Here is a 12,116-nt window from a genome sequence, read left to right as displayed (position 1 = left end):
AGTTTAAACAACTCACATACTTGACAATTCCACAGAGCCATATAATTAAAAATCTAGTGCTTCTTAATCCCAGAAGCATGAAAATGAAAGAGGAGGTTTTGTATAATACACAGTAATCTCTCTATTAGATATACAGGACAGAGAATCTCCTCATGAGGATTTTTCCCTTTTTGTTCTATTAGATCTGTCAAATAAATAATCTTGTTCATGTCAAAATTTCCCCAGGGTGGTCACTGCAATTTCACATTGTCCTTTGAGAAATTATGCCAATTAGAGAGATATGTATATGGCTTACAATATGAGGGGAGGAATGTGTGGTGTCCAGGTATAAAAGACTGAGAAGAACTCGTGAAAACTTATGTCAGCAAGCATTTGTACAATATCATGTCTCCAGAAAATTCAAAAGATCAATCGATTTCAAATCAACTAAGACTGTTTAGAAGATTTTTTAAAAGGTGACAATAAAAATGTTGCCCAAAGGAACACCAGAGTGATGTGATCATCTCAACTCATCGCTTATTTAGAACACTTGAATGATGTACTTATAGAACCCACACTTTCCTCTCCCAGCTGAGCTTCCTCTTATAGACTCACCTGAAAAAGTGATGAAGACGGAGAGTTTTCCTATTTATATATATTCGAATTTTTTTTATTCTTAAGAAACAACAGAAACATGACATTTGTGAAGTTGATGAAAAATATTGGAGTTTAGACTTGATACTGTACCTATGTCACTTTCACAGTTGGAGAGAATATCCAGTGGTCTCAGCGTAGTGCACTGGTTGCTATCCAGCCTTGAGAGTGAGGGCATTTTAATGAGATTTTGTGAAACTTTGGATTTATTCACTTTTTACCCTCCAAAAGACCACCAGACTATTCTGCTGATGGAGAAAAACTAATTATTTTAGACTTCTTTCAATAAGGGAAAACAACACCTTAGTAGAGTCTTGGTAGTGCATCAGATGGGAGAAGTTGTGGAAAGTTATTTATTTGGTGTAGAGCCTTGAGTCAGTTGTAGAGGGTATTTAGTGGGGATTGGTTAGAGTTTATGAAGGAAAGCTTCGAATTGGTGGCACAATATACTGAGAATCTTTAAAGTGAGTCTTGATGTGCAAACTGTTAGTTTTTGTAAATAACTTATTTTAGTTGGTTCACAGTCTTATGTTCCAGAAGCAAGTATTTCATAGAGTAAATAGTAAGTTAGTCTTGCTTTTTCTCAGTATTTTGAAACATATGATGGGAAATTAGGTTTATTTTAGTTTTCATCATCAAAGACAGAAATTCCAAGAGTGTTGTTTTAATTTTTTTTGTATTAAAATGTGTTCCTTCTCTGAGTGAGGTCCTTTTAAATGCAAATGCTTCTGGAGTGGAAACACATAATTACAAATAAGTTTACCTTATTTTCTACACCCCTGCTACAAAAATGTTATGAAATTATATATTATTATGAGTTACTGGGACGGGAAGGTGAATTTCAAACAAAGTAGAAGAGTCCATGGAGCACTAAAATTTGGGATGTGAAAGGTTTTTACCAAGTTTATTTTATTTCAGAATTTATGACTAGGTCTTAATCCAGTATAAATTTGAACTTTAATTCATCCAGATATGATTTTTAAAATCTGTTCCCTTTTAGTTAGCTAAATATAGAGCCAAAACAACCTTCCTCTTTCCCTCACCTTGAGTAAACTTCAGACAGGTTTCTTATTGCCTACAGGCCCCTGCACTCTTTTTTTCTTATAGGATGTACTTTAAAATTTTTGCAGTTGTAAATTATCTGCCTTTTTGAAATGTATGTAAATCTTCTTCCAACCTCTTGCCAGTTTAAGGATGCATGGGATGTCTTTATCAAGGACCTTGGAACCATGTCTCTGAAATGTAAACATCAAAGAAAATAGTACTCTTACTTCCCTGTGTACTCTACAGAAGGCCTACTCACAGAGCAAAATCTTTGCAAACTCAATAATAACTCAATCTGCTTGACACATTTCATTGATCAAACTCTTCTCCAGTGACATCAAGTATAACAGTCTTCCCTCTTAACTGCAGGGATACTTTCCAAGACCCCAGTGTATGCCTGAAACTGTGAATAGTAGCAAACCCTGTATTTACTGTATTTTTTTCTATACATACATACCTATGATGAAGTTTAATTTATAAATCAGGCACAAAAAGAGATTAACAACAATTACTAATAAAAATAGAACAATTATAACAGTATACTATAATAAAAGTTATGTGACTATGGTCTCTCTTTTTCAAGATGTCTTACTAAACCACACTAACATATTTTTGAACCGTGGTAACTGAAAGCATGGAAAGTGAAACCAACAATAAGGGAGGACTGCTGTCATTTTTTATTAGTTCAAGTTCGCAATTAAAATCTCTCCTGCTTCCTATTTTTGGAGAATTGAGTTTAGTTTCTCTCCCTTATTTCAATAGTCTTTAATAAAATTTAATTACCTATCTAACTTTGGTGCAATTTTTACCTTGACAGATATTATTTTAAGGATCCAGCTTTCTACCTTTCATGATTAAGAAAAGTCATTTTCACCTCTGAAGTCACTTTATTTATCTATTTAATAACAAGAGTCAAAATGGCAAAATAAAGGGCATATATTAGATCTTACAGAATTTTTTCCCACAGAGTCCTTTGCCAAGTGACCTTATGTACTAATATAATGTGGATATGACAAAATTATTTCTAGAAAACTACACGATATTCCCTGAAATGATAGCTGGCATTATTTAACTAGAGTTGTTTATTTACCTATGCAGAACATTTTCTGTAAGTATGTTATAAATATCCTTCAGGAAGGTTAATTTCTCTACAGATGAAGTGACTTTGGGGTAATAATATTGTGTTATGTATATACATTACAAGTAATGAATTATCAAAAAGGGAATTTCCAGCCGTTTGTTTTACTTCTGTTTCCTTTGGGAAGAAAAGATCTTCCACTGCCCAAAATCATGATTTTATTGCATTCCTTCATCAAGTAAACATTTTAAAATATCTAGAATAAAACTTCTAATTTAATTTGTGTGTATTTTGTAATATTGAGGTTTTTGTGCAATCAAAGTTTAATAATTAATTATATATTTTATGTACATAATATATATACAGTTGACCTGTGAAATACAGGAGTTAGGGTTGCCAACCCCTATTCAGTCCAAAGTTTGTTAACACGTTTGATGCAATGTTTTGATAGAATGTTTAATAGAATTTTTGGTATAAAAATTTTAAAGATTAATGGACTCCTTTAAGCAGATCTTTGATTCTCTGTATACACAAAGTTGAGAAATCTTTCCTCTGCTTTACAAGGCAGATTCAAGTTTCTATATGTCTACCGATATAATTTACTCTCTTGCTAATTTTTCTGAGAGACTTCTTATCTGTAAATTTTATAGAAAACCAAAATTCTAGTAGATGTCTAGACTACCTGAACAGATGAGAAATCATGTTGAAATCCAAAATTATTTTTTAGTCCTAGATATAGTACATAACTGCAGCATAAAATAATTCACCATCTTTTCCATTTAATAAAAGTATCTCAACCAGAGCATTAGATATAATTTAGGTGTTCATATCACATCCCTTAGACAAAATGTTATGTGGTTTTTGAGGTATAGCCAAGAGAAAAACTCATTATTCAACTTTAGTTCTTTCAGATTTTCTTAAATCCCAGTAATAATTATTTTGAAAATAAAAGGGAAAGCACATAGTTATATGAAGTAAGTCTGTCCTATTCCAAATTCCATACTAATATTCCTTGTTAAAATATTGCTCTCTTTCAAGATTTCATTATGTATTATTTTGTAATATAGATATATAATTATTAAAAATACAATGGGTAATTTGAAGTTTTGGTGTTTCATATTTTCTAATTATATATAAGGTGCAGAAATAATACATTAGGCATTTTTCCATAAAGAATATTTTAAAAATTAACAAATTTTGAATAAGGCTTATAAGCTAGAAAATATAGCTTTATAGCCAAGTCAACTTTCTAACTTTGGTAATTTTTCTGAGGTAACAAAAGAGAATATTCTCTTTTTTTAAAGAAAAGCACAGTAAGTTACAATGTTCAATATAGTCTCAAATCTCAGGAAGCTAAACTACCTGTTGATATAGAGATAGAGATAGATAGAAAAATAAAGTACTGTCATAAAATGCTAGAATTTGTTGCTTCTTATACGAGTGTTTATTAAATTTGTAAGCCAGTTATAAAAGTGCTCCTTTAATTGAAAAAAAACTTTACAACTAATATCCTCTGGATGTAGAAAATCATTACATACTCAAACAGAAATGAAAGCCTTTGTGAATTACAAACACATAGACATACAGACACAGAGAAAACTTATAGCTTCAATTGTAATATTTTAGACTTGGGGCAAGTGTAATTAACACTTTATTATCTGTTCATGTCAAAGAACTATTCTACTTCCTAGTAGATTTGACTTTCTTACTTGTTTTGAGCTCTATGTAAAAAGTGAAAAGACAGATTCTCATTTGATTCTAATTCAACAGAGAGTGAATCTCTATGAAACATTCATCTATTTAGATATCAATAAAGGATCAGACCATGAAACCAAATTCCTAATCTTTGTTGCTACACATGGAAAATAACTTGTTGGCTATGAACCAGAACCAAAACCAAAAAGAAAATGTGAAAATATGCAGAGAAATGATTTTAAAGATAGTAAAATTCTATTGTCATTTGAATTTACTTGTAGAAATTAGGAATATATGTATATGTAAATATATAAATATATACCTGTGTTTAAGCACTCCATAAGAAGTGCATTTCTCTTCTGACAGTTTACCTAACCATCAGGTGAATCCACTGGGCATATCTGTGGAAGATTTTTAAAGCTGTTAAAAATATAAATATAATTTTCAATAAAACATAGCATCATAACTTTATGAAAATATTAAACAAATATGTGTGAAAGATATTATTTAATTTACTTTTAATAAGGAATCCAGTAAAGCTTTACTATCAGTTCAAAGGAGAAAACAAGTAAACCACTGAAGGATAAAAGTATTTCGCAAAACCACAAATAGATTTTCCATGGATCTGTCTATCAATACAATGCTATTTCCATCACATCAGTTAGTATTTAAATAATGTCTATAAAAATTTGGTTAAAATAAAATGGAATTTTAAAAAATTGTGTAATAAATGTACATATATTCAATACATATATACATACATATATTTACACATACATATATATTTCTGTCACAATTTGAGTATAAACAATTTGACTATTAAAAATGATTTTGACATAAATCAAAACTGATTTTTTTAACCTTCGCTAAAGAAACATATTATTTCAACAAATAAATGAAAGCTTGAAATTCAAACTTTGAAATGATTGTGTCATCCAAAAGACTACCAAAAAGACTAAACAGTAGAAAGAAGAGTTTATTTGTGATATCAGTTTGCTAACTGGGTGTATTAGTCAATTCTCACACTGCTATAAAGAACTACCTGAGACTCGGTGATTTATAAAGAAAAGAGGTTTAATTGTCACACAGTTCCACAGGCTCTACAGGAGGCATGGCTGGGAGGCCTGAGGAAACTTACAATCATGGCAGAAAGTGAAGGGGAAGCAAGCATGGTCTTCACATGGCAGCAGGAGAGAGAGTAAAGGGAGAGGTGTTATATACTTTTACACAACCAGATCTCAGGAGAACTCACTCAGTATCAGGAGAACAGCAAGGGGGAAACTGCCCCCATGATTTAATCATCTCCCATCAGGCCCCACCTCCAACAGTCAGAATCGCAATTCAACATGAGATTTGGCTGAGGAAACAGAGCAAAATAATATAACTGGGAAAACTTCATCTCTGATGTGGACCCAGGGTGCTCTCCTAGAAGTGGTAAAGGGCAAGGTGATTTTTGTGCCTCATAAGGTCTGTGTTCAAAATAGAGTCAGACATATTCAGCAAGTTTGTGGGGAAAGCAATACATATTTATGGGGGACAGGCAAGCACATGTTCAATGAGTAAACATGTATGTAACATACATCCCATGTTCTCTTTGAAGCAGGGTTTTAGCTTTAAAATGAGGTGGAATTTGGCAGTTCACATAAAAAAAGTGAACTATAGGACACAAAGACAGTTTATGTCCTGTCTGTATAAACTGGCTGAAACTGGTTTGAGGCCTACAATTGCTTATCAGAAAAGTGTTTTGTAAGGCGATTCTCTGTCTGATAAGGGTTATGGTGGCCTTGGTTGTAAATCAGAGTTAGAAATGAAATGACAATTTGACTGATAGCTCCTATTAGGGAGTTTAGCAAGGGTGTGGTTTTTCTTGTAGCTCTAGAAATTTAGGGAATTGCTGTGCCAGCCAAGCTTTGAACCCTTGTCCAATAGTTACCTTCTGTTTCCTTAACCCTAGGTTTCATCTTAGTAGACAGAGAGGCATCTATCGTGATCTCTCAGGTCACAATTGTAATATTGTAGTAAGTGATGGGAATTCATAACATTTTTACTTCTTTTGTTGCTATAGATTTGTGCAAATGGATGCAGTTGTTTGAGTGAAGAAGACAGTCAGGAATATCGGTATCTATGTTTTCTCAGATGGGCTGGCAACATGTATCTGGAAAATACAACTGATGATCAAGAAAATGAGTGTCAACATGAAGCTATTTGTAAAGATGAAATTAAAAGACCCAGGTATTTATGTATCATTTGCGCAGATAATATCACATATCAAAAAGTTATAATTAAATTGATAGTCATCGAACTGTTTCATGGTAACAATGTTTTTGTTGATTAAAATGATTGGAATTTCCATAACAAACACTTACATATACATATATAGTGATTATATATTATGTTACATAATACATGTTATGTATAACAATTCTAGCACAATAAAAGGAGGGAAGAAGGAATATATCTGTATAGAAATAACTTTTCTATGTCATTGTAGAATTAAGTTAGCATAAATCTGTGGTAAACTCTGCTAAGTTAAGATGTGTACGATTAGCTCCAAAGCAACTACAAAAAACAACAACAAAACAAACAAAAACTCATATGCTTTAGTAAAATTAGCATTAACAAAATTAAAATGTTGCCCTCAGGGTCTGGCACAGTGACTTAAGCCTGTAATCTCAGTGTTTTGGGAGGCCAGGGCAAGAGAATAGCTTGAGGCCAGGAGTTTGAGACCTGCCTGGGCAACATAGTGATAATTTGTCTCTACAAAAAATTTAAAAAATCAGCCAGGTGTGGTTGTGCACACCTGTACTCCTAGCCCTAGCTACTTGGGAGGCTGAGGAAGAAGTATCACTTGAGCCCAGGAGTTAGAAGTTTCAATGAGCTATGATTGTGCCACTGCACTCCAGCCTGGGCAACAGAGTGAGACCCTATCACGAGAGAATAAATACAATAAAATAAAATATTGCCCTAGAGATTTACTTAGTATAAAAGAAACTAGTATTAGAATAATTACAATGAAAAAAAATACAGGTACAAAAGAGATATAAGACATGTGGAAAACAAAAAGTAAAATGGCAGGCATAAATTCAAATATATCAAAAATATTTAAATAAAGTGATTTCAGAAATTCAGTCAAAATTTAGAGATGTTTAGACTGGCTGTTTTCTGATTTAGTCAACTATATATGATCTATAGAAGATACACTTTATGTATACGTGTGTGTGTATATATATATGGTTTACGGAAGACACTTTAGATTCAAAGATACAAATAAGCTGAAAGTAAAGCAATAAAAAAAAATATCATTCAAACTGCATCAAGAAGAAAACTGGAGTGCCTATACTAACATCAGGGAAAAAATAGATATTAAGAGAAAAAATGAAACACTTAGTAGAGAAAAAGAAAGATATTTTATAATTATAAAAGAGTCAAACTATCAGAAAAGGTAGTGATTACAAACATATATGTGTGTGTGTATATATATGTATATACACAACTAACAACAGAGCCTCAAAATAATGAAGCTAAAAAATAATTTAAGGGAGAAACAGCCAATTCAACAATAACAATTAGAGGCTCTAATATTCTACTTTCAATAGCAGATATAACACTTGGCTATAAATCAACTAAGATATAGGAGATTCAAACAACACTATAAATCATCTAGAAATAGTAGATAGCTATAAAACACATTACCCAACAACAGCAGAATAACCTTCTTAAATGTACATGGCACACTCTCCAGGATAGATCATATCCTACGCTATGCTATAAAGCAAGCTGTAATATATTTCAAAAAATTGAAATAATAAAAAGGACATTATCTGACCAAAACTGAATGAGATTAAACATCAAAATCAATAAGTAACTTGATAAATTTACAATTACATGGAAGTTAAATAACACAATCTTTATTAAACAATGAATCAAAGTGAAATTGCAAGAGAAATTAGAAAAGACTTTGAGATTATTGAAAATGGATACCAAAACTCATGGGATGTGGGTGATGCAGTGCTGCGAATAAAATTTATAGCTGTAAATACCTCAATAGCCTAAACTTCCACAACACAATGGATAAGAGAGGAAACTAAACCTAAATAAAATAAGTAGAAAGAAGGAAATCATAAAATGTAGAGTAAAATTAATAAAATAAAATATAGATAAACAATAAAGAATATCAAAAAACAAAATTTCATTTGTTTTAAACATTAACAAATATACTAAAATCAGGAATAAGATATAAAATATTACTGAAATTACAGAAAGAAAAATAATTATAAAGAAATGCTATGAACAACTGTAAATTAAAAAAATTAGTTAACTTCGATAAAATAGAAAAATACCAACTACTGAAATTGATTCAAGAAGAAATAGGAAATCTAACCTATAACAAGTAAAAAGATTGAATCAGTAATTAAACAAACTAACAAAAATTAACACTATGAAATGCTCATGCCTAGATGACTTCACTGAGACATTGTAACAAATATTTAAAGCAAAATTAAGAGTAGTTATTCACCACCTCCTCCAAAAATAGAAGAGAAGAGAACATTTCCCAACTCATTTTATGAGGCCAATATTACAACAATAGCACAACCAGACCAATCACAAGAAAACTATAGGCAAATCTATGTTTTCAATCCATCTATATAGCACTATAAACCCTCTGTATACCACTAAGCTCAATGAAAAGGAGAAAATTGTATATACTCTGAATAAATGGAAATATAATGCATAGACTTAAATATTAGGCCTTAAGTTAGCTAAAATATTAATTCTTCCCAAATTAATTCACACAAGAATCCTCAACACGGTGATACCACACCAAATTCAGCAACATATAGAAAGGTTTATACAGCATGACCAGGTGAGATTTATCGTAAGAATATAAGTTTGATTTAGTGGCTTAAAATCAATTAATGTAATTTAATGTATCAATAGAATAAATAAAGAAGAAAATGCATGATAATGTAGATGGAGAAAAAAATTGTATTACAGAATCTCACAACACTTTATGAAACAAACACTCAACAAATAAAGAATAAAAGGGAACTTCCACAATCTGATAAGAGAAGTTAAAAAAAAATAAGAAGAATGAAGAAACATAACTAACATTATACTTTACGGTGAAAGGCTGAAAGACTGGAATTTTAAATCAAAACAATGAGATAACACTTTACACCCAGCAATTCTACTTCTAGTATATACTCAAAAAATTGAAAATATATGTTCTTACAAAAATTTATATGTGAATGTTTACAGTTTTGTTCGAAAGAGTCAAAAAGTTGAAACAACCCAAATGACCATCAACTGATGAATGGATATATAAAATTTGTTATATCCATACAATGAAATGTTATTCAGCAATAGACAAAGATGAATTACTGATATGTGCTTCAATACGAATAAACATTGAAAACATTTTGATAAGGAAAAGTAGTAAGCCACAAAAGACACATAGAATAGTGCTCAACAAATACTTGTTTAATGAAACGATTTTCAGAAGCTTTTTTATTTATTAAGAAAATTATCCTTCGTTTTGTGATGTTATTTCCTTTTTTCTGATTTTGTGATTCTCTTTTGTTTGCCATTATTTTTTGATATCCAGAGAACCTTGGATAAATTACAAAATTTTTGTAATTTATCAACACTTTAATGAGTTCTTGATATTGTCTCATAATTAATACTAACAATGGAGCCCAACAAATGTTGCAGATACCAGTATTTTATATAAAATTAAGTTTCTCTATATCAGTTGCAATATCTAGAAATTATATGTGTGATACCACCTGTTATAATGTCAAAAGATATGCAAAATCTTTAGAATTAAAAAAAAAGATGCTCTAATTCTCCATTAAAAAGACACTCTATATACCACTAAGCTCAATGAAAAAGAGAAAATTATATATACACTGAATAAATGGAAATATAATGCATGGAGTTAAATATTAGGCCTTAAATTAGCTAAAATATTAATTCTTCCCAAATTAATTCACACATTTAATGCAATAGTAAAAATATTGCAAGTTATTTTAGAAACTAATGATCATGTTATATATATTTATGAATAATATTTTCTAAATTATGAAGTCATCTTTGAAAAGGAAGACTAATGGGGTGGGATCTCATGAACCATATGACATGACAGACTACATAACACATATGGGTGCCTTTAAAGGAAAAAAAATAATAATGGGTCAACAGAGAGCTCTGACAACAACCCGAGTATATACGGGAATTCAATATATGAGAAATTTGGCTATAATTTCATTTGAACATACAGGGTTCTTTAGTAAATGGTATTGAGGAAATGGCTCATAATGAGACCTTAAATGAAACTGGATTACAACCTTATACCTTATATAGAAGTAGACTCTAAATGTGTATAGGGATCTAAAAGTTTAAGGTAAAATGACGATATAAATGAAAGAAATGTAGAAAAATATCTTTGTGATTTCGGGATGGAGAAATTTTTCAATGAAACTCAATTTATAAGGCAAAATAATGATAGTATTATAATGATAGACACTAATAATGTTGATGATGTTAACAGACACAAAGTTAATGAATAACGTATAAACATTTTCTTTTAAAGTGTATTTTAAATGGGTGCAGATTAAAATTCATCATATAAATGATGTATTTCAAACAGGTCTGCATATTACCACATTTTTTTGCCCTGAAATCTTCAAAAAATTTTTCTGGGAGTTTATAAAATGTTGAATGAGCCAAAGACTAAATCATACCAGCCATATTGTTACTTAAGACCAGGAAAGATTTGCTAAGTCTGGGATGTTAATTTCTTAATACCATGCCCAGACTGTGAAGTGTTCATGACTCCCACCTGTTTTTGAAGCCTCAAATTTATGTCTAAGTCACCAATCCCTACTTGCTACCAGAAATATCATAACAGAATGAAATATATTCATTCATACATTTATTATTTATTGAATCTCCTCTAACTGGAAGATATTTTTCAAAATGTTATGACAATGAGACATGATACCTGTCCCCAGGTAATGTACTATACATAGGTAAGATTATATACTCTTCAGAACACATCTCATGGTTCTTCTGTTTCATTTAGAAAGTGAACACATTTTTAAAGTACTAAAGTAATTATTTTTTTCACTTTCTGAACATACAAGTTGCTTGATTATAGCAGTGTGTCTTCTGGCTTTCTTTCTGGAAGTTTTAAATTTAACCTGTTTCCTTTACAGGCTATTTTAGGAGATTCACATTTTCTGTGTAATGTTAAATATATCCAAAACATAATTTTCAGTTATAAGTAAGAGTTCTGTTTCAAAGTGTAGAATCTAAAAGTCCATAAGAAAATCAGGTGAAGTTTCAAAAACTATTTCTGTAGAGTCAGGAGGCTTGTAAAAATAGAGCTTTATGTGAATTTGGCACAAAAGTATAGTATAATTTGACCAGGATTTTCTTAAATTATTTCTGATCCCAAAAGTCTAATAATTATTTATTCTAAGACTATTGTAATTTCTGCCGTGATGTCTGTGATTTTATTAACAAGTTGAATAGTTGGTTTTAGGTTTATTTATTTATTTTGGCTATACTATGCAAACTTTTCTGCCTTCAAGTAAAAGTTTTATGTGGGTATATTTTTACCTTTAAAGCAAAAAAGATATTGAACTGCATATGAAAGTGTCAT

The 12,116-nt window shown here is 30.7% G+C and overlaps 1 protein-coding gene across 32 annotated transcripts in view; it reads left to right on the top strand.

Annotated features, from left to right (window-relative positions):
• Positions 1 to 12,116, top strand: part of LOC472247 (eyes shut homolog) — a 559,821-nt gene that overhangs the window by 431,106 nt on the left and 116,599 nt on the right. For 24 of the 32 annotated variants that reach the window (XM_054685989.2, XM_054685979.2, XM_054685995.2 and 21 more), the window contains one exon: positions 6,516 to 6,905. In XM_054685989.2, coding sequence (XP_054541964.1) covers positions 6,516 to 6,785 — 270 coding nt within the window. In that variant the 3' untranslated portion in view covers positions 6,786 to 6,905. Of the gene's footprint in view, positions 1 to 6,515; positions 6,906 to 9,247; positions 9,903 to 12,116 lie in introns of those variants that run through there. The other 8 variants (XM_054685976.2, XM_054685997.2, XM_054685998.2 and 5 more) reach the window with 2 other exon arrangements.

The sequence above is a fragment of the Pan troglodytes genome, chromosome 5, assembly GCF_028858775.2.
Source record: "Pan troglodytes isolate AG18354 chromosome 5, NHGRI_mPanTro3-v2.0_pri, whole genome shotgun sequence".
Lineage (NCBI taxonomy): Eukaryota > Metazoa > Chordata > Mammalia > Primates > Hominidae > Pan > Pan troglodytes.
This window is presented reverse-complemented; position numbering and strand designations above follow the sequence as displayed.